Genomic DNA, 24,690 nt, shown 5'->3' with positions numbered 1-24,690 from the left:
TTCTGGGCCAGATGGAGAAGAAAAAGGAAAGTAACCAACTCTGATCAGAGAAGACGTCAGGTGCGAGTCACATGATGTAACTGTATGTAATCCATTATATAGTCTGCAGAGCCTGATATCTACCATTATATGGTCACCGTATGAGTGAATATTTGTAGAAGTGGGTAGTTACCTCTGTTCTCTCCTTCTCTGTCTACTATTTATGGTCCTATATCATGCTTGATAAAGGCTAACTTATAGCCGAAATGTTGCACTGCTGGTAAACAATAAAAGATCACAGCTTTCTTTACATATTGGAGTCAGCTCTTTCTGTGCTGTGACCAACTTGTGCGTGGATGTTGATACACTGGACTGGTTATCTGGACGATCACTTGCACAAACAGCTGGGGACTGGTGCTGTTCTCCACTTTCTCTACATGTGGTCCTATATCAGTGTTTCCCAACCCCTTCAGAAGGGGTTGCTACACCCCGAAATGCATTATTGTTTTATTTATTTAATAAACAAGCTACTTTTATTTCACATCCCTGGCTTGGTTGTGAGATTTCCTTGGTCACCTGGGCGCCTATTCCAAAGGTCATTTTCTTCACTGTATATTGAGCTCGACTACAGGATTTCCATTGGATACTTCCTGGGACCTCTGGGCTTGCATGGGATAAACTTCCATTGTACCTCTGCATGAGGTTATATGCCTATTTGACATATGCTCAAGGTGAGCGGTCATTTTATAGGGTCTCAGACTCTCCCCACTTAACAGTGGGGTCAATCTCCCTGATATTAAAAAAAATGTGCATACAGATAAAATCTGTGACTGAGCAATGAGTCTTGCCCTGTTTCTAAACTCTTATGAACTAGGCAGCTGTATGCCTGCAGCCTGTAAGAAGCCTGGAACCGTGCAAGATTTCAAGTTTTAGCTTGGGCTGTCATGCTAAAGAGCTCCAAATATGAATCACTATTTCTAATATAACATGGCAATATGATCCACCATTTTGTGTGACTTTTCAGAAGGCCTAAAATGGAGCCTTTGAGAGACCAAAGGCCATCAAATGTGTATGCATGCCATTGTTGAAAAGGTGTATTCCTGTCAATGTTTGGGTCAATCTCTTCAAAGGGACATATAAACAAAGCCAAACAATAGTTTATTGGTAGGTTCCTTATCAAACAATGGCAGAAGTCTTAAAAAGTTAATGTTTAAAGCCTTCACAGTTTAACAGTGTTAGTCGAGATTTCAGTACAATGGCTCTCATATGTATTGAGCTGAGTGATACTGGGGGAATGTAAACAATGGACAGATCCCTGAGAAAATGTCAATATACAATGATTAGTTTTAGCCAGACCAAAGGGTGACTTACAGGCTAAAATTCATGTCTTTTTATAAAGCATTCATAATATGATCTTTGTATCATATTATGCTATCTTGCCCTATTATACAATCCTGATATATTTAACAATATATATATATATATATATATATATATATATATATATATATATATATATATATATAAAACTTATAGATAGTGGTCTTATAACTTTTAGTAGGATTGTGTATACAGCTATATAACTAAATGCTGTATTCAGATGTTTAATCATATAATTTGTGTTGCCTGATGGATTAATTCATGATTATTAATCTCAGAAATAATATAGCGTACTATGAAAATATAGTAGCCATGATGTGTGTGTGTGTGTGTATATATATATATATATATATATATATATATATATATATATATCACTTATGGTGAATTTAATAATACTGGCTATAATTAATGATTGTTACGCCGAGCGCTCCGGGTCCCCGCTCCTCCCCGGAGCGCTCGCTTCACTCTCTCCGCTGCAGCGCTCCGGTCACGTCCTCTGACCCGGGGCGCTGCGATCCCGCTGCCAGCCGGGATGCGATTCGCGATGCGGGTAGCGCCCGCTCGCGATGCGCACCCCGGCTCCCCTACCTGACTCGCTCCCCGTCTGTTCTGTCCCGGCGCGCGCGGCCCCGCTCCCTAGGGCGCGCGCGCGCCGGGTCTCTGCGATTTAAAGGGCCACTGCGCCGCTGATTGGCGCAGTGGTTCCAATTAGGGTAATCACCTGTGCACTTCCCTATATTACCTCACTTCCCTTGCACTCCCTTGCCGGATCTTGTTGCCTTAGTGCCAGTGAAAGCGTTCCTTGTGTGTTCCTTGCCTGTGTTTCCAGACCTTCTGCCGTTGCCCCTGACTACGATCCTTGCTGCCTGCCCCGACCTTCTGCTACGTCCGACCTTGCTTCTGCCTACTCCCTTGTACCGCGCCTATCTTCAGCAGCCAGAGAGGTGAGCCGTTGCTAGTGGATACGACCTGGTCACTACCGCCGCAGCAAGACCATCCCGCTTTGCGGCGGGCTCTGGTGAAAACCAGTAGTGGCTTAGAACCGGTCCACTAGCACGGTCCACGCCAATCCCTCTCTGGCACAGAGGATCCACTACCTGCCAGCCGGCATCGTGACAGTAGATCCGGCCATGGATTTGCTTTTATTATGTTTATATTTATTGATTTTTGTCACTGATTTTCATTAATTGTAATTGGTTACCACATATATATACTCCTTGTGTTCAGTCACTTTGTATGCTTGATAAAGGCTGCACTGGCAGCTGAAACGTTGCATCTGTATTTATAATGGATTAAAGCCACTATTATTTTTTCACCTATTTTGTGTGCTGCAGCCGCTTTTTGCCTTCTACATTGGGGACCAGAGACCAGGGTCCATTTGGTTGCTTGCACCTGAGACACTTTTTCATAAGGAGTGCTACTTTTCGCTATATCTTTTTCTCTATTTGTGGTCTGAAGAGTTTGCACCCAGCCTTTTTTACTATGGAACCAACACCACAGATATCAGTGGCTCCATCTAATACTTTTTCTTATTCACCGGGAGAGATTGACCGGATCCTCAGCTCTATCAAAGAAGATGCTTCTTTTCTTCATGCCCCCTCAATGGTGGATTTACAACGTCAGTATGAAAATTTTACTAAACGTTTACTTTCTTTGACTTTACATTTAACTACATTGAGTGAATATTACCGTGCCCAACGGATACCTAGAGGTCTGCGTTCTCAACCAAAGGATAACTCCTATGCTCAAGATCCGGACTACCGCACAAGATTTGAACTGATTTCCAATAAGTACTCCTTGGATCTAATTTTGTTAAATATTGAGTTCCTCCAAAAGGATATTTCTTCCACCCAAACTCGCATTAATACCATTGATGAGTCCCTAAAACTGGCCAGTTCTCAAGAGGACTATGATAAACTAATACAGAAACAGACATTGTTCCTCCAAAAATTTAGGACCGAGTTGGAAAATACCAAACGCCATAAATGGCATAGAGACACTAACGATTATGCATCAAATCGTGTATACACTTGGAATCAACTGTCGCTTCACAAACGCATGCGAAAAGGAAGAGACTTTAATGTGGACTTTAATATGTCTAATAATGCTAATGCTAAAACTTCTTCTAACACAGGATTTGAAAATGATAACAATGTTACTTTTTTAGGCTCGGACACTTTTTCCCCCACAGACCCACCAGACGGGGGGGCCGCCGTCACCGACGGTCCCATCAGGACAAGAGCCCAAAGGGATCAGAAACAGACACAGCGGAAATTTCCCTACAAGAAAAAGTAGAAAATTCTAATACGGTAAACATCTCCTCTACCAATTTATCTGAGTCTCAACTTACTTTATTGTCAAAAGGTTTAACATTTTGCCCCTCAACATTCACGGATTGGTTCCAGGTGGAGTTGGATCTAAGCCAGTTCTTTAGACGCTTGCGCCTCAGGGTCTGGTTTGACTCTCATCCTCCTCCAACTGGAACATTTGTTCCTTCTACTGCTATTCCTTCTGATGGGTTTGTGTTTTCGGATTTTGATCTCAATATCCCTAGTACCTTTAACCCCAGTGTTTCGTCTTGTGCTGTGGAAACTTATTGTCAAATAGTACAACGGGAGATCTCACAACTTAGATCAGCAGAAACTCGTTTGAAACACCCAAATTTGACTAGCATAGAAATTGAAGCCCTGAATGCCCTTGTCCGTGACCACGACCTCGTCATCAAGCCGGCCGACAAGGGTGGCGGGATCGTGGTCATGGACAGGGACAAATACATACAGGAGGCCTATCGCCAACTACAAGACAGCTCTACATATTTAAAATTACGAAGTGATCCAACCAGAGAGATTAATGTTAAGATTAAAAATATATTGGATGAGGCTCTACAATGTAACTTGATTGATAAAACTTTGCATGATTACCTATATGTACAATTTCCAGTAATCCCTTTATTGTATCTATTACCCAAGATACATAAGTCACTTGAAAACCCCCCCGGCCGACCGATTGTTTCAGGACGGGGTTCGGCCACAAGTCACTTATCTATTTTTGTTGATCAGGTCCTGCGGCCATACGCCACAGGAGCTAGATCATACCTGCGTGACACATCTGATTTCTTAAATAAAATTTCATCTATCAGGGTCCCTCCAGATACAACTATTGCCACTTTTGATGTGGTCAGCCTGTACACCTCCATCCCTCATGATGGAGGTGTGCAGGCTGTTAAAGATTTTATTGTTTCAGATTTTTCACCTGCCAAAGTAGACTTTGTCATTTCTCTTTTGAAATTAATCCTGCACAATAATTATTTTTCTTTCAATGATGAATTTTTTCTGCAAACCTCCGGCACCGCCATGGGCACGAATGTGGCGCCCACCTACGCCAACGTGTACATGGCGGTGCTGGAGGAAAAGTCGGTATATGCGTCCACCTACTCCAGCCATGTGCTGGGGTGGTGGCGCTATATCGACGATATTTTTTTGATTTGGTCAGGCTCCGAGATTGAACTGACCCTCTTTCACCAATATCTGAATTCCATTGATCCAAATATTAGTTTTTCTCTAACATCATCTACAACTATGGTTAACTTTTTGGATACCAATGTGACCATTATGGGGGACAAGTTGGTGACAAGTCTGTATGTTAAACCAACAGATTGCAACTCAGTGCTACACTACAGCAGTTGTCATCCGAGGCCGATGGTGCGGTCTCTTCCCGCTAGTCAGATGATGCGGGCAAGACGCATCATCGGCCAGGACGACCAAGTAGAACCATCTCTTACACGAATGTCTGACAATTTTCGAAAACGGGGTTACCCCAAGAAACTGTTGGAGGAATGTAAGAATAGGACCCTCTGTATGAATAGGGACACCTTACTGCAAAAATCTACGAAGGGAGCCCCATTAACTCGGATTCCCTTCGTCTCAACCTTTGGAGATCATTCAGGCCATATATCAAAGATCTTAAATAAGCATTGGGACTTATTGAAGGCCAGTTTCCCAAATATTGTCGAATTTCATTCTAGACCTTTAATGTCATACCGTAGGAACTCAAACCTTAAAGATAAACTTGTGAAATCAGATGTGTCAACTAAGCCAGACCCCCAGATGTATCTAACTGTGGCGAGCAAGGGCTCATACCCTTGTAGACAGTGTGTCAACTGTAGTTACATGAATAAGGGTCCCTGCTTCACACATCCCCAAACAGGAAAAATTTACCATTTAAAACATTATCTAACTTGTTTTTCTAAATTTGTGATCTACGTCTTGATTTGCCCATGTGGTCTCCTTTATGTAGGGGAGACCACATGGGACTTCAAGACGAGATTTAATCACCATCGGTTTACTATAAGAAAGAAACGTATGGACCTTCCGGTATCTAAACATTTCGTGGAAGCACACCACCAAGAAAGAGACTTAAAATTTATGTTATTAGATTGTATTCCACCACTAAGACGGGGGGGTGATAGAGTGGGCGCCCTAAAAAGAAGAGAACTCAAATGGATTTTTGAGCTGCAGTCCTTGCGACCTAAGGGTCTGAATGTTGACTTTACAGTAACACCCCAAATCTATAATGCCTGAATTCTGATAATTATCTGTGTCTTCTCTCCCGGCTTTAGGATAAGATTATCATTGTGACTGAGAATAATTAATGTGTTTCTCTTTCTTTTTTTCTCTTCCCCTTTTCCTTCCCCTTTCTTCCTAGGATGACAGGTAACAAGCTGGACGGGACCTCACCGTACAATATTGGGTTATGACTTATATTGTTTTGAGGAGAGTATACCACTCAGAGGGATATTATATATTGACCATTAGTTTCATATATATAAGTAATTGAAAAGATTTTTTTCTTTCAAAAGGTTTTTTCTTTAATATATCATTTTTTTCTACTTTTCTATATTCCAATTATAATGAATCAACCTTTAATAACTAAATATTTTTTACATTACACGTCACACATTCTATTTTTCCTTTCACATTTCTTTACCTCAGTTTTTCATTTATTTTTATTTTTCAATTTTTAATTTTTTATTATTTATTTTTTCTTTTTCATTTTATTTTTTATTATTTTTTATTATTTCCTGATTTTTTTATACTAACGGAGAGAGTTTTTACTCTCTACAGATGTCACTCTGGTTCCCTTGACTGTCTGTCTCGTGTGCATGGGGTAAATGTAAAGTGCCGTTCAAGTTGGGTACCTTTCTGATCACCTGACTTGTCGCTAACCGCGACTAGTCAGACATCAGTTATTCGGACCAGTGCGGCGAACGGCTGGACACTGGTCTGAACAGTTACCTAACAGTTGGCCACTAATACACCCAGTATGTCTGAAATATTGCGAGTGTATACCAGTAAGTTACCAGAAATGTTGACAAAGCAACAATAATTATTTTAAAGTACTTTATTATTTTATGTTTATTTTTGTTTATTTTTACATTTTTCCTATTTTTATTATTTTTTATTTTTTATTTTTTATTATTATTTTTTTATTTTTTTATTTTTTTATTTTTCATTTTTTATTTATTATTTATTATCTTTTATTTTTTATTTATTTTATTTTTTATTTTTATTTTTTACATACATTCACTTCCTCTCACCCCTTTTTTTTACTCATATCAATGGTTACCACGGGCAATTGCCCTATTACACTCGGCACATATACACTATATACACACTAACTGTCATACACTAATCTTGCGGTTTTCTAACTGCCTTTCTCACATCTACGTTGTTATCTCTTAAATTGCCCTCTTTTGAGATGTCTATCAGTGACTCACTCCGTCGCAGTACGCACGCGCCGCTTGGCAACTGCGATGCGACCCATGTGATCCTGTTCTTCCCCCTGATTGGTGTACTCTCGTCTCCTCTGCTAGTGCTGCCGCGCAGCCTCTATTCCACATACACGCCATCCCGGCGTTCTATCGCCATGTTTACAGCATGTACAGGTGAGCGCCCGCCGCTATTACTTGTCCTCCAGGTGATATTAATGTTTTTACATTTGTAATCAAGCTAAATTTGTGGTTTTTACCACTTGTTTTTAATAACACCTTTTTTATAACACTGTATCAACTTGACAATTTGTATATTGTCCCTATACTTTATGTTGTTATGCACTCACATTTATGGATTGTTTGCTTTTATTATGTTTATATTTATTGATTTTTGTCACTGATTTTCATTAATTGTAATTGGTTACCACATATATATACTCCTTGTGTTCAGTCACTTTGTATGCTTGATAAAGGCTGCACTGGCAGCTGAAACGTTGCATCTGTATTTATAATGGATTAAAGCCACTATTATTTTTTCACCTATTTTGTGTGCTGCAGCCGCTTTTTGCCTCCTATATATATATATATATATATATATATATATATATATATATCACTTATGGTGAATTTAATCATACTGGCTATAATTAATGATTGTTACGCCGAGCGCTCCGGGTCCCCGCTCCTCCCCGGAGCGCTCGCTTCACTCTCTCCGCTGCAGCGCTCCGGTCACGTCCTCTGACCCGGGGCGCTGCGATCCCGCTGCCAGCCGGGATGCGATTCGCGATGCGGGTAGCGCCCGCTCGCGATGCGCACCCCGGCTCCCCTACCTGACTCGCTCCCCGTCTGTTCTGTCCCGGCGCGCGCGGCCCCGCTCCCTAGGGCGCGCGCGCGCCGGGTCTCTGCGATTTAAAGGGCCACTGCGCCGCTGATTGGCGCAGTGGTTCCAATTAGGGTAATCACCTGTGCACTTCCCTATATTACCTCACTTCCCTTGCACTCCCTTGCCGGATCTTGTTGCCTTAGTGCCAGTGAAAGCGTTCCTTGTGTGTTCCTTGCCTGTGTTTCCAGACCTTCTGCCGTTGCCCCTGACTACGATCCTTGCTGCCTGCCCCGACCTTCTGCTACGTCCGACCTTGCTTCTGCCTACTCCCTTGTACCGCGCCTATCTTCAGCAGCCAGAGAGGTGAGCCGTTGCTAGTGGATACGACCTGGTCACTACCGCCGCAGCAAGACCATCCCGCTTTGCGGCGGGCTCTGGTGAAAACCAGTAGTGGCTTAGAACCGGTCCACTAGCACGGTCCACGCCAATCCCTCTCTGGCACAGAGGATCCACTACCTGCCAGCCGGCATCGTGACAGTAGATCCGGCCATGGATCCCGCTGAAGTTCCTCTGCCAGTTGTCGCTGACCTCACCACGGTGGTCGCCCAGCAGTCACAACAGATAGCGCAACAAGGCCAACAGCTGTCTCAACTGACCGTTATGCTACAACAGTTACTACCACAGCTTCAGCAGTCATCTCCTCCGCCAGCTCCTGCACCTCCTCCGCAGCGAGTGGCCGCTCCTGGGATACGCTTATCCTTGCCGGATAAATTTGATGGGGACTCTAAGTTTTGCCGTGGCTTTCTTTCCCAATGTTCCCTGCATCTGGAGATGATGTCGGACCTGTTTCCCACTGAAAGGTCTAAGGTGGCTTTCGTAGTCAGTCTTCTGTCCGGAAAAGCCCTGTCATGGGCCACACCGCTCTGGGACCGCAATGACCCCGTCACTGCCTCTGTACACTCCTTCTTCTCGGAAATCCGAAGTGTCTTTGAGGAACCTGCCCGAGCCTCTTCTGCTGAGACTGCCCTGTTGAACCTGGTCCAGGGTAATTCTTCCGTTGGCGAGTATGCCGTACAATTCCGTACACTTGCTTCAGAATTGTCCTGGAATAATGAGGCCCTCTGCGCGACCTTCAAAAAAGGCCTATCCAGCAACATTAAAGATGTTCTGGCCGCACGAGAAATCCCTGCTAATCTACATGAACTCATTCACCTAGCCACTCGCATTGACATGCGTTTTTCTGAAAGGCGCCAGGAACTCCGCCAAGATATGGACTCTGTTCGCACGAGGCGTTTCGTCTCCTCGGCTCCTCTCTCCTCTGGTCCCCTGCAATCTGTTCCTGTGCCTCCCGCCGTGGAGGCTATGCAGGTCGACCGGTCTCGCCTGACACCTCAAGAGAGGACACGACGCCGTATGGAGAACCTCTGCCTGTACTGTGCTAGTACCGAACACTTCCTGAGGGATTGTCCTATCCGTCCTCCCCGCCTGGAAAGACGTACGCTGACTCCGCACAAAGGTGAGACAGTCCTTGATGTCTACTCTGCTTCTCCACGTCTTACTGTGCCTGTGCGGATGTCTGCCTCTGCCTTCTCCTTCCCTGCTGTGGCCTTCTTGGACTCTGGATCTGCAGGAAATTTTATTTTGGCCTCTCTCGTCAACAGGTTCAACATCCCGGTGACCAGTCTCGCCAGACCCCTCTACATCAATTGTGTAAATAATGAAAGATTGGACTGTACCATACGTTTCCGCACGGAGCCCCTTCTTATGAGCATCGGATCTCATCATGAGAGGATTGAACTTTTGGTCCTCCCCAATTGCACCTCGGAAATTCTCCTTGGACTTCCCTGGCTTCAACTTCATTCCCCTACCCTGGATTGGTCCACTGGGGAGATCAAGAGTTGGGGGTCCTCTTGTTCCAAGAACTGTCTAAAACCGGTTCCCAGTAACCCTTGCCGTAACTCTGTGGTTCCTCCTGTAACCGGTCTCCCTAAGGCCTATATGGACTTCGCGGATGTTTTCTGCAAAAAACAAGCTGAGACACTACCTCCTCACAGGCCTTATGATTGCCCTATCGACCTCCTCCCGGGTACTACTCCACCCCGGGGCAGAATTTATCCTCTCTCTGCCCCAGAGACTCTTGCCATGTCCGAATACGTCCAGGAGAATCTAAAGAAGGGCTTTATCCGTAAATCCTCCTCTCCTCCCTGAGCCGGATTTTTCTTTGTGTCCAAAAAAGATGGCTCCCTACGTCCTTGCATTGACTACCGCGGTCTTAATAAAATCACGGTTAAGAACCGCTACCCCTTACCCCTCATCTCTGAACTCTTTGATCGCCTCCAAGGTGCCCACATCTTCACTAAATTGGACTTAAGAGGCGCCTATAACCTCATCCGCATCAGAGAGGGGGACGAGTGGAAAACGGCATTTAACACCAGAGATGGACACTTTGAGTATCTGGTCATGCCCTTTGGACTGTGCAACGCCCCTGCCGTCTTCCAAGACTTTGTCAATGAAATTTTTCGTGATCTGTTATACTCCTGTGTTGTTGTATATCTGGACGATATCCTAATTTTTTCTGCCAATCTAGAAGAACACCGCCAGCATGTCCGTATGGTTCTTCAGAGACTTCGTGACAACCAACTCTATGCCAAAATTGAGAAATGTCTGTTTGAATGCCAATCTCTTCCTTTTCTAGGATATTTGGTCTCTGGCCAGGGACTACAGATGGATCCAGACAAACTCTCTGCCGTCTTAGATTGGCCACGCCCCTCCGGACTCCGTGCTATCCAACGCTTTTTGGGGTTCGCCAATTATTACAGGCAATTTATTCCACATTTTTCTACCATTGTGGCTCCTATCGTGGCTTTAACCAAAAAAAGTGCTGATCCCAAGTCCTGGCCTCCTCAAGCAGAAGACGCCTTTAAACGACTCAAGTCTGCCTTTTCTTCGGCTCCCGTCCTCTCCAGACCTGACCCTTCCAAACCCTTCCTATTGGAGGTTGATGCCTCCTCAGTGGGAGCTGGAGCTGTTCTTCTACAAAAAAATTCTTCCGGGCATGCTGTCACTTGTGGTTTTTTCTCTAGGACCTTCTCTCCAGCGGAGAGGAACTACTCCATCGGGGATCGAGAGCTTCTAGCCATTAAATTAGCACTTGAGGAATGGAGGCATCTGCTGGAGGGATCAAGTTCTCCTGTTATTATCTACACCGACCACAAGAACCTCTCCTACCTCCAGTCTGCCCAACGGCTGAATCCTCGCCAGGCCCGGTGGTCTCTGTTCTTTGCCCGATTTAATTTTGAGATTCACTTTCGTCCTGCCGATAAGAACATTAGGGCCGATGCTCTCTCTCGTTCCTCGGATGCCTCAGAAGTTGATCTCCCTCCGCAACACATCATTCCACCTGACTGCCTGATCTCCACTTCTCCTGCCTCCATCAGGCAGACTCCTCCAGGGAAGACCTTTGTTTCTCCACGCCAACGCCTCGGAATCCTCAAATGGGGTCACTCCTCCCATCTCGCAGGTCATGCGGGCATCAAGAAATCTGTGCAACTCATCTCCCGCTTCTATTGGTGGCCGACTCTGGAGACGGATGTTGGGGACTTTGTGCGAGCCTGCACTATCTGTGCCCGGGATAAGACTCCTCGCCAGAAGCCCGCTGGTTTTCTTCATCCTCTGCCTGTCCCCGAACAGCCTTGGTCTCTGATTGGTATGGATTTTATTACTGATTTACCCCCTTCCCGTGGCAACACTGTTATTTGGGTGGTCGTTGATCGATTCTCCAAAATGGCACATTTCATCCCTCTTCCTGGTCTTCCTTCTGCGCCTCAGTTGGCTAAACAATTTTTTGTACACATTTTTCGTCTTCACGGGTTGCCTACGCAGATTGTCTCGGATAGAGGTGTCCAATTCGTGTCTAAATTCTGGAGGGCTCTCTGTAAACAACTCAAGATTAAATTAAATTTTTCCTCTGCATATCATCCCCAGTCCAATGGACAAGTAGAAAGAATTAACCAGATCTTGGGTGATTATTTGCGACATTTTGTTTCCTCCCGCCAGGATGACTGGGCAGATCTCCTTCCATGGGCCGAATTCTCGTATAACTTCAGGGTCTCTGAATCTTCCTCCAAATCCCCATTTTTCGTGGTGTACGGCCGTCACCCTCTTCCCCCCCTCCCTACCCCCTTGCCCTCTGGTCTGCCCGCTGTGGATGAAATTTCTCGTGACCTTTCCATTATATGGAGAGAGACCCAAAATTCTCTCTTACAGGCTTCTTCACGCATGAAGAGGTTCGCGGATAAGAAAAGAAGAGCTCCCCCCGTTTTTTCCCCTGGAGACAAGGTATGGCTCTCCGCTAAATATGTCCGCTTCCGTGTCCCTAGCTACAAGTTGGGACCACGCTATCTTGGTCCTTTCAAAATTTTGTGTCAAATTAATCCTGTCTCTTATAAACTTCTTCTTCCTCCTTCTCTTCGTATCCCTAATGCCTTTCACGTCTCTCTTCTCAAACCACTCATCCTCAACCGTTTTTCTCCCAAATCTGTTCCTCCCACTCCTGTTTCCGGCTCCTCGGACGTCTTCTCGGTCAAGGAAATTTTGGCTGCCAAAAAGGTCAGAGGGAAAAATTTTTTTTTAGTAGACTGGGAGGGTTGTGGTCCTGAAGAGAGATCCTGGGAACCTGAGGACAACATCCTTGACAAAAGTCTGCTCCTCAGGTTCTCAGGCTCCAAGAAGAGGGGGAGACCCAAGGGGGGGGGGTACTGTTACGCCGAGCGCTCCGGGTCCCCGCTCCTCCCCGGAGCGCTCGCTTCACTCTCTCCGCTGCAGCGCTCCGGTCACGTCCTCTGACCCGGGGCGCTGCGATCCCGCTGCCAGCCGGGATGCGATTCGCGATGCGGGTAGCGCCCGCTCGCGATGCGCACCCCGGCTCCCCTACCTGACTCGCTCCCCGTCTGTTCTGTCCCGGCGCGCGCGGTCCCGCTCCCTAGGGCGCGCGCGCGCCGGGTCTCTGCGATTTAAAGGGCCACTGCGCCGCTGATTGGCGCAGTGGTTCCAATTAGGGTAATCACCTGTGCACTTCCCTATATTACCTCACTTCCCTTGCACTCCCTTGCCGGATCTTGTTGCCTTAGTGCCAGTGAAAGCGTTCCTTGTGTGTTCCTTGCCTGTGTTTCCAGACCTTCTGCCGTTGCCCCTGACTACGATCCTTGCTGCCTGCCCCGACCTTCTGCTACGTCCGACCTTGCTTCTGCCTACTCCCTTGTACCGCGCCTATCTTCAGCAGCCAGAGAGGTGAGCCGTTGCTAGTGGATACGACCTGGTCACTACCGCCGCAGCAAGACCATCCCGCTTTGCGGCGGGCTCTGGTGAAAACCAGTAGTGGCTTAGAACCGGTCCACTAGCACGGTCCACGCCAATCCCTCTCTGGCACAGAGGATCCACTACCTGCCAGCCGGCATCGTGACAATGATTAGCTGTGATGTCATGAGCTTGGACATGTGACTTGCCCTGATCTCCATACACACTCCCTCCAAACATCATTGGATAATATGATATTTGTGGGTGGAGGATCTTTTAGATAGGGGACAGGTTAAAAAGTGTGTGTGGGACAGACCCAATACACACATCCAGACAGATCCAGATCCAAACAGCGACAGAGAGACAGCCATACAGACAGAGGGACCCATCCTCATTACAAAGGCTACCTGAAGGGGCGGAGCCATGAAGAGTCAGGGAGAAATACTTTAGTCCATATGCCCATTTTCTTCCCTATTCACTGGTTATTGACTTCAGGCATTCCCATGGGATCCAGACAGCCATCTTTCTTTTATCCAGAATTGCTCTTGGTAAGATACACTGGTTTCTTATTTGACTAAGTTACCTGATTTTATGTGGACAGTTATGTCATGTTTATGAGCAGACCGGCTTATTACATTTATATATATAGATATTCTCCATTGGGAGATGGTAACCGTACTGCAGATGAACGGGGCATCTTATGGGGATTAATGCGATAATCATATTGCATATATAGCATAGTCTGTTGGGATCCCACTCTACTTATATACATGACATAATAATAATTACCACGAGAACTTAATTTAAGTTTTCCTAATAATTAGTATATTTTTATACTGTATCTTACCAGGGAAAAGCTGTGGTTAGGACTGGGCGGGGTTTATTCCCATTTTATATATCTAGAGATAATATGCCCATAGGATATCATGTAATGTGATGATCTCTACACATAGTAATCTACTGATATCTGAACTAACCCACTTCTGTGATTATGTTTAATCTTTTTAATAACTTAATAATATATCTTTGTTTTTATATCTGACATTACGTCATTGATATTTTCTTTATGTCTTTTATTGATATCATGGTCTGCTTTTATTACTCTCCTTAATGTTAATCAACTGTAACAAATAAATGTACTTATTTTTATAATAACTGCGTTATTATTTTATTATATTGCAAAAGTCACACTACCACTACTATAGAACTCATATCTGGGAAAATAGTCGGGCCCAGATGTGGTGAATTGCATTGTTTGTTTATTTTTGGCAATTCATAATGGTCATAATATTTTTCATATTTTTGTTGACCATAATTAATAATTCATAATTCATAAATGAGTTATTAACCCCCCGACAGGGCGTTTATTTATTTTATTTTTTTTCTTAGCAAACTGGGGGGAGGGGTGTATATTAGAAATCTTGGGTGAGTTCCCACACTGTTTTCCAGGACTTGACATATATATATATATATATATATATATATATATATATATATATATATATATATATATACACATTGTTACACTTACTGAGCCCTGGACTGTCACATTTATTGAGCCCTGGTCTCCCACCACTGCTTGTTGTCACCTCACCCAATCTCTCCCTTTCCTGCATATTGCATTTGCCTCAGAAGCAGGGAAAATTGAGAAAACCAATGAACTAGATAGAGGTGAACGAGAGTTGCGGGGGGCCAGGGAACTAAATAAAAATGTTTTTTTTTTTGCTACCTGGACTCCCCCCTCCACCCCCCCCCCCCAACAGCACTAAATACTCTTTTATGCCATGACATATTGCCGGTGAAAGTGGACTATAGACATACTATAGATGGCAAGTGGAGGTAGAAGGGGTTATTCATCTTCTAGGTATTGCAGAGTACTATGTAAACAGAAATGAAAGAAACAGAGACAATACAGCATGAAAAGGGTTACACCAAACTGCTTCAGCTGCTGTAGTGATAAACAAGCCTGAGAACTAAAGGAAAGAGGGAGTAGAAGATTAATTTCATGAGGCAGCACTGTTTACATACTGTAGTAGTAACACTAATATTTTCAAAAGGGATAGCTTGATGAGAGATAAGGGGAAAGCTTTGAATCACTTTTCAGGCACAGTGTATATCCTCTGGAGGAGGCTGACAGGCTCTCATAATGCAAGTTTACAGCCCTCACTCTCTGTCTTATTCTCCTGCCCCCACTTTCTGTGTTTTGTTCTGGTCTCTCTGCTGCTTTGCTACAGATAAGATACCTCTAACAACAATCAGTGGATAGCAGTTTGAGAAACCTAGTAGGCAACACTTTATATATTTTTTCTTGGGTAAGGAGTCATTTTTGAGGGGAGCTGTATGAAACAATAGTGACCACTTAATGTCAGGTATTTAGAAGGGTTATCCAGCCTGTTAAAGTTGGTGGCCTGTTCTCAGGATGGGCTATCAATACTTAGTCATAAGGAGTTCAACTTCGGTTACCTCCTCCAATTAGCAATCTAAGCCATCCTCTTTAACCCCTTAAGCACACAGGGCCCTGACGTCCTGGCAATTAACCCCTTAAGGACGGCGGACTTATCCATATGCCCCCATTTTAAAGTCCTTAAGGACTGAGGGCGTATGGGTAAGCCGGTAGGAATTCCGGCCCCCTGCTGCTAGCCGGTCGGGGACCGGACCAGGATGCCTGCTGAAATCATTCAGCAGGCATCCTGGTACATCGCCCAATTCAGACCGGCGATCTGCGGCGATTCAGAGTCATAAGGGTCTCCGGTGACCCAGTGACCTGGAAAGACACCCACGATCCCCCTGAAGGGATAGGGTATGAGGTGGCAGGGGTGCCTCAGAAGCGACCGACCAATAGCAGATCGGGGGCATGGGGGTTAAAGTTCGGTTCCCCCGCTCTGGCCACCGACTGTTGTCCGCAAGAACGGGGGAACTGTTCTGTGACCGGCGCCGGAGGTCACTTACTAGCAGGGGCGGCGGCAGCGGGCGGCAAAGATGTGTGGATGGCTCCCTGGTGCAGACTACGGAAGTCGGTGAGTTGCCTAGCAACATCTGGAGGGCTACAGTTTGGAGACCACTATACAGTGGTCTCTAAACTGTAGCCCTCCAGATGTTGCAAAACTACAACTCCCAGCATGCCTAGACAGCTGTTTGCTGTTTGGGAATACTGGGATTTGTAGTTTTGCAAGATTTAGAGGGGTACAGTTTGGAGATCATTGTGCAGTGGTCTCTAAACCATGGCCCTCTAAATCTTGCCAAATTACAACTCCCAGCATGCATGAACAGCAAACGGCTGTCTCGCCATGCTAGGAGTTGTAGTTGCATACCTCCAGCTGTTGCATAACTTCAACTCCCAGCATGCCCTTCGGCAATCAGCACATGCTGGGAGTTGTAGTTTTGCAACAGCTGGAGGCACACTGGTTGACAAATACTGAGTTAGGTAACAAAACCTAACTTAATTTTTTCCAACCAGTGTGCCTCCAGCTGTTGCAAAAGTACAACTCCCAGCATGCACAGTCTGTCAGGAGATGTAGTTTTGCAACAGCTGGAGGTTTGCCCCCCCATGTGAATGTACAGGGTACATTCACACTGGCAGGTTTACAGTGAGTTTCCTGCTTCAAGTTTGAGCTGTGGCAAATTTTCCGACGCAGCTCAAACTCCTAGCGGGAAACTCATGGTAAACTCCCGCCAGTGTGAATGTACCCTAAAAACACTACACTAACACATAATAAAGGGTAAAACACTACATATACACCCCCATACACTGTCCCCCCAATAAAAATGAAAAACTTATCATACAGTAGTGTTTCCAAAATGGAGCCTCCAGCTGTTGCAAAACAACAACTCCCAGCATTTCTGGACAGCCACTGACTGTTCAGGCATGCTAGGAGTTTAGCAACAGCTGGGTGCACTCTGTTTGGGAATCACTATCGTAGAATACTTCTCTCTTATGAGCATTGTAGTGTGCCCACAGTGCTTTTGACATCCACACATGGGGTATTTCCATACTCAGAAGTGAGTGGTCACAATTTCTGGGGGGCATTTTCTCCTATTACCCCTTGTAAAAATGTAAAATTTGGGGAAAAACCAGCATTTTAGTAAAAAAAATGTTTTTCATTTACACCTAAAGGGTTAATACACTTTTTGAAAGTCATTTTGAATACTTTGAGGAGTGCAGTTTTTATAATGGGGTAATTTGTGGGGTATTTTAAATATGAAGGCATTTCAAATCCATTTCAAAACAGAACTGGTCCCTGAAAAATTCAGATTTTGAAAATTTTGTGAAAAATTGGAAAATTGCTGCTGAACTTTGAAGCCCTCTGATGTCTTCCAAAAGTAAAAACATGTCAACTTTATGATGCAAACATAAAGTAGACATATTGTATATGTGAATCAATATATAATTTATTTGGGATGTTCATTTTCCTTATAAGCAGAGAGTTTCAAAGTTTTCAAAATTTTAAAATTTTTCATGAAATTTGGGAATTTTTCACCAAGAAATAATGCCAGTATCGACGAAAATTAACCACTATTATAAAGAAGAATATGTTCCGAAAAAACAATCTCTGAATCAGAAGGAAAAGTAAAAGCATCCCAGAGTTATTAATGCTTAAAGTGATAGAGGTCAGATTTGCAAAAAAATGCTAAGGTCCTTAAGGTAAAAATGGGCTTGGTCCTTAAGGGGTTAATATCTATCATTGCCTGTACCTGCATTGCTATAAAATATCAGTGCAAAAGGGAAATATAAATGAAACCAAAAAGAAAAAGAAAAAAAGATAAAGGATGTGTTTTCTACAGTATGGGAAGGCAACCTTGTATTTAAGGTATTATTAATATGCAATATAAGTGACAGAGTTGAGAAATGGTTAGTTTTGTTACATTCACCTTAGTCATATACACTTATGTCTGGATGCAGAATGTTTAAACAATATATATGTATGTATGCTTTTATATGCCTCAGTCGACCTAAACAAATCCTAGCTCCTGATGCTGTAATTCAAAATTTTGAAATGCAGCTCAAGTCATAATAAACAATATAGGACATCAAAAATGCATAAGGGCTACAGCAGTGAAAGGCTCTTAATAATCAACTCAGATGCCCAGAGGACTGGGTCACTTACCAGGGTTAAAGTGATTTCTCAGTTAGGTATAAATATATTAATAGAAGCATTTGACTTACTGGAGGATCACGATCTTCAGCAGTGACTGTAACAATAACTGTGCCCCTAAGGGCATCTGGAGCCACCATTCCCCAGTAGATAGTTTTGGTAAATACAGGTGAGAAGTCATTCATATCCTGAAAACAAAATACAACATTTTGTATTAATATGTATTTTTGTTATTTTAAATAGTAATATAAATAAGAACATAGAACTGGGGACTATCTAAATGGTACAGTCACATCCCTAAGGCCAACAAAGCCCATTAATCAAAGTCTGGAACCACCGTCCCAATTCCTATTAGAAAAATGTCACCATCTTTCAAAAGCACTTAAATGTAATATGCACGGTAAGGAATTCCCACTAAACCTTTGAAAATAATTTTTCCAGACTAGCAGATTCCTGCCAATGAAATTTGGTTACGCAAAATAGATAGCGGTGCGTAAAGAGACTTATGGAGAATATATTAATATTCCCATCATGGACATATGGACTGAATCATATCTATTGTGAGACTCCAAAGCTAGTGTTTGTCAAAAATGTAAATATCAGTGATATTTTCAGGTCTGCAGAAACTATGAATGGTCAGACAGTAAAGAGGACAAAAAAATAAATCCTGAAAATACAGTCTGTTCTATTTTCAGAAAAGGGTTATATTTCCTTTACTCCATACGTTGGAAATACCATCTAAGTCAGTGGTCTCAAACTTCAACTCCCAGCATGCTGGGAATTATTTGGGTTAGCACTAGCTGTTTTTGGGGCTAACGCTATGCCCCGGCTTAGTAACGGATTCGTCTATGAGACAGCTTCCACTACTAAGCCTGTAAAATCAATATAAAAAAAAAAAAAAAAAAACACACATGTTTTAAAAACTTTTGAAAACTTTAAGAAACACTCCCCCCCAACAAGCCCTCAATAACCATTTTATTTTAATTACAAAAACGCTGGTCATCACTGTTATCGACCGAATCTGGTCTGATTCACATGGATCTAAAACATGAAAAAAAGAAAAACATGCTCATGAACCAGTGCCTTCCCAAACAGGGAGCCTCCAGCTGTTTCTACACTACAATCCCCATCCTTCCCAGACAGCCAAAGGGTGTCTGGGAATTATGGGAGTTGTAGTTAAGCAGCAGCTGGAGGTACCCTGTTTGGAAATGCACTTGCAGAAATAGTCTGTTTACATTATTCATTTTTAACATGCCTTTTTAAAACAAAAAAAAGCATGCTTAAAATGAACAGACCCCATACTTTCTTGTCTTCTTCCTGGTCCGGGCTTTTCTGTAGCTCCGCCTCTAATGATGCCATCATTACAGATGGGGCTACAAAAGAAGACCGGGGACCAAGAAAAGGATAGGTAAGTGTTCTCCTTCAGTATACAGAAAAGGCTATATACTGTAAACAATCCCCTAAAGGGTTAATTAGCGCTCAGTAGCGCTAAGTAATCCTTTCATTGCTGGACTGGCACATAGCGTTCAACCCAGCAAGAAACAACTATTGACATGTCAATCAGACATGTCAAAAGTTATTGATTGCAGCGGGTGTCACAGGCTGGGGAAGTCATCTACATTGCTGAGCACCTGCGCTAGCAGAGAGATTTGCCGGCCGGGGAGCTCAGTACAATGCCGCTAGTTTCCCAGGTCTGTAATTAAGATCACAGTGGGTCTCAGAAATGAGTTTCGGTGGGATCCAGATAATATGGTTAAAGGGATATTCCGGCTTTATACATCTTATCCCCTATCGAAAGGATAGGGGATAAGATGTAAGAACACAGGGGCCCTGCCACTGGGTACCCCCGCTATCTAGGTTCAGCCCTCGGCTTTCGGTGCCGGGCACTGCCTCCGAGACGCGGACGAGACATCACTGCCATGACCCTAGTGACGTCACGCCCCCTCCATTTGTGTCTATGGGAGATCGTGGATAGGGGATAAGATGTAAAGCTGGAATACCCCTTTAAGTTGTGCTGCATATCAGCACAACTTAACCATTTAATTGCCGGTTTGCTGCAAAAGGTTCGCCCTGAACTGACTGCTTTTTAAAAGTTCGGTGAGCCCATCTTTACTAAGAAATTCACATAGTCTTTTGAGTTTTCGTTGAGCCCACGGTGTCCAATCAAAACCATCAGCCTAGATGCTCATGATCCTGGGACAGACAGAGGTCTCCTTAGGTCTCCTAAGGGTCTCCTAAGGGCTCCTTCTAAATTGACTCGTAAATATCCACTTGTAGCTTATGAAATTATATATGCCATAGAATGGGAAAAGGTTACTATTTACCCTTATGCCTAGTATACAATGACTGATACGCCTGCAGCATAGGTGAATGTGTGAGTAAAACTGAGTAAAATTGGCCTGATATGATGCGGAGCTGTCACATCATAGCACCTGTACGATGATAATGGGCCTGTTCACCAATAGGCACTGTCTTATTTGTTAGGTTGAAAAGGTGACCTAATACCATCTAATTTGATGGTCCTTTGTACATTGCTAAATACTCACCAGCTTAATCCGGCCACGCTAATGCATAACAATTGCATTTGTGAACTCTGTTAGAAGAAAACACTTAGTTCTAAATACCCTAAATGGGCCTATATATACATTTAACACATGCAGTCATGTTGTTTTAACAAACTCCATAAGGAAGAATTGAGAAAGGCAATAAAATGTTGTTGCTAACATTGCAGTGTGTTGCCCCTTAATACTGCTGATATTCCCTGTTATTAATATGTGGTGAATATGTATATCAGCAAAGCTATCAGTTAATAATAATATACTTTCTGGTTTGAAAAAATAAGATTTTAATCCATGCAAGGAAATCAACACGTTTTTTTTTTTTTTTTTGGTGAGATGCCAGAGCAGCGACATTTAATTTCATAAAGCTAAGTAACGGTATTAAATGTGAAAGAATCTAGCTGTTATCAGCATCATGCAAACATACCTATTTATGACAATTATCTGCCTTGGTAATGAGAGTTAATAATACAGCAATGGCAGTCATTATAGCGACCTTTGTTTGTGTCATTCTAATTAATTAGGATTTATTATACTCCAGCTATTTATACACAGTGTGAAAAAAGTCGCCTCAATACGCTTCAACATTTTCTCAGGAATGGTAACATTTATAGTATTACCGTGGACCTGACAAACAAGAATAACTCTCTCATTACCACAACAAATGATTCTAGAGCAGTATTCCTTCAGGGTATATTCACATGCAATAAACATATGCGACAAATTTTCTGCAGGTGAAGAAATGATAAAATTCACAGCTGAAAATGTTGTATATGGTATGTGTGAACATTCTGTTAAAGGGGTACTCCGCCCCTAGACAACTTATCCCCTATCCAAAGGATAGGGGATAAGATGTCTGATCATGGGGGTCCCGCCATTGTGGACCCCCGCAATCTCTCATGCAGCACCCCAGTTTACCAGCTGCATGTGGCGCAGATCGCTCAGTGGCTGATGACGGGTGATACAGGGGCTGGAGTATTGTGATGTCATGGCTCCACCCCCAGTAATGCAAGTCTATGGGAGGTGGCATGGAAGCCGTCACGCCCCCTCCCATAGGCTTGCATTGAGGGGGCGGGTCATGACGCCATGAGGGGGCAGGGCCGTGACATCACAACACTTTGGCCTCTGTGTCGCCCGTCATCAGCCATGAAGCGATCTTCGCTCCATGCAGCCGTAAAAAGAAGTGCTGCAGGAGAGATCGCGGGGGTCCCAAGCGGCAGAACACCAGTGATCAGACATCTTATCCCCTATCTTTTGGATAGAGGATAAGATTTCTAGGGGCAGAGTACCCCTTTAAGGGTACGGTCACATGTGCCGTATATTGCTGCATATTTTCTGCACTTGATTTTGTTACCAATTGATTTCAATAAGTAGGAAAATATGCAGCAGCAAATATGCAGCAAAATACAGTACGTGACCAAAACCTAAAGAGGAATTACAGTCCCTAGAAACCTATCCCCTATCCACAGTGTGACTGCCGGGAATTCCAGAACTGTCCTTGCTACATTGAAAATGTCAGCTTTTTTTTCTGCCACTTGGTCAGTTTTGGGCACTTTTTGTATTGTTCTTCACCTTTTTTTTTTTTTAGACATTCAGACATTTTTTTTCCAATTTTTTTTTCTATTGTGACAGCAAATGTCATGATGCAATTTGGAAACCCAACTTTTTTTTTTTTATTGGGGGGAGGGGGGAATATATATATATATATATATATATATATATATATATATATACAAAAATACTGCTTGTGAACACAGCCTAATATTGCGAAAACTTTCACCTTAAAGGGTTACCCTGCTGCTCAGCATTCCAAATGTTCTGAATTCTTAGAGCCGACACCGGGATCTTGTAACATCATAGTCCTGCCCCCATCATGATGTCACGCCCCTCCCCCTCAATGCAAGTCTATCTATAATAATGTCTAATAACATAAGTCTTTTTGACTTTCTCGCTCACAGCAGTAACACAGATCGAGTAGAGAAGTCCCTAGGACACCATTAAAAACTGGTGTGTTGGGGGGGTATCAAAACTCTGCAAATGTGGGAAATTGCTCACAACAACCAATAAAATTCCAGCTCTATCTTGTATAAAGCCCTGAGAAGCAGTAACCTGATTGTTTGATCCCCTTTTCCTCTCCACTTTGTATAGCTACAATAATTTTGTTCGATGGTCTCTACATTGGACCATGGTAATATTTATAAAGCCTACTTTAACTGAACTAATATGATCTCACTTGCTTTGTAACTTATATAACAAATAACCTTATTATGCTAAATCAGCCATAATTCCTTATATATAGTACAGTTCAGCCATAATTCAGTACAGTACAGCCAGGAGTCACTATATATAGTACGGTTTAGCCAGGAGTTATTTTTTGTTAAGCTAAATTAATTTTGATGTTGTTTTCATGCACAATAAACAGAAAAACAATCAAAAGAGGGGAATGTGATGGGGGTTTAATTGTTGTCACTACATAAAGATCAATATTTTGCAAGTTCCATGACATGTTAATAATGCTATAAGAATTACAGTGTTTCTTATTTTCCTTCATAATTCAAATATCTAAATAAAATTATGAATTTTACCCCTCACTTATCGCCTCAATCATACTGTAAATTGCATTTATTAAATGTGGTTGATCAGTGAAGGTTAGCGGTAAATAGCCAAATTATTTATTCACTGAATGTATACACAACACAATAGCTTTCATACATAATTTTTCCTTTAGTGGGATTTGATGGCTGTTTGACAATTGCCATAAACACAGTCATGCATTATTTAAAGTAGAGCTCTTAACATACTACTGTGTCAAAGAAGTTATTATGGTTGAATACTGATTGTTAGCAACAACATAAGGTGCATGTCTGTTAAAGTGTACATTTAGGTATACTCTCTAATTTAATTTGGGGTGGAAATAAGCATTTGCCCTTTGGACATTACAATTGCAAAGACAACCATGTTTCATCCTACTACCTGGAGGTTGCATGTTTGTCTTTCTAACTGAACTGTCGAGGATGCATTTGCAAATTTCCACCTCCAAAGTCCGATCGATTAGGGAGTGTGCCTGGAGCTACACTTTAATTTAGCAGACCTTGATATATAGTAATAATAAAACATACCTTAGACAATCTCATGTCATATTGGGCACCTTTAATCCCTTAAAGATCACAGGATTTTCCCTTTTTGCACTTTCGTTGTTTGCTCCTCACTTTTTAAAAATCATAACCCTTTCAATTTTCCACCTAAAAATCATAACTACATGCAGGAAAATTTATACGTTTAAAATTGTCATTTTCTGACAACTATACATTTTTTATTTTACCGCGTATGGGGTGGTACGAGGGCTCATTTCTTGCGCCGTGTTCTGACGTTTTTAGCATTATCATTTTTGTATTGATTGGACTTTTTGGTCGCTTTGTATTCATTTTTTTCATGATATAAAAATTTACCAAAAATACGTTATTTGGGAATTTTGAATTTATTTGCACGTACGCCATTGACCGTGCGGTTTAATTAATGATATATTTTTATAGTTCAGACATTTACGCATGCGGCGATACCACATATGTTTATATTTATTTTTATTTACATGGTTTTTTTTTATGAAAAAAGGGGGGTGATTTGGACTTTTATTAGGGAAAGGGTTAAATCACATTTATTAATTTTTTTTATGCATTGTTATAGGGGGCTATAACACTGCACACATTGATCTTTTACACTGATCACTGCAAAGCCATAGCTTTGCATTGATCAGTGTTATCGACGGTCGCTTGCTCAAGCCTGCATCTC

At 42.9% G+C, this 24,690-nt stretch overlaps 1 protein-coding gene across 1 annotated transcript in view; it reads right to left on the bottom strand.

The window, feature by feature from the left end:
* The window catches only part of PCDH15 (protocadherin related 15), a 1,516,206-nt gene that overhangs the window by 430,603 nt on the left and 1,060,913 nt on the right, over positions 1–24,690 (bottom strand). The window contains exon 23 of the mRNA XM_056530010.1: positions 18,415–18,531. Within this exon, the coding sequence (XP_056385985.1) occupies positions 18,415–18,531 (117 nt within the window). The remainder of the gene's footprint in view (positions 1–18,414; positions 18,532–24,690) is intronic.

This window comes from Hyla sarda, chromosome 7, assembly GCF_029499605.1.
Source record: "Hyla sarda isolate aHylSar1 chromosome 7, aHylSar1.hap1, whole genome shotgun sequence".
Classification (NCBI taxonomy): Eukaryota; Metazoa; Chordata; class Amphibia; order Anura; family Hylidae; genus Hyla; species Hyla sarda.
The sequence above is the reverse complement of the archived record's forward strand: the minus strand, read 5'-3'. Positions and strand labels throughout refer to the sequence as shown.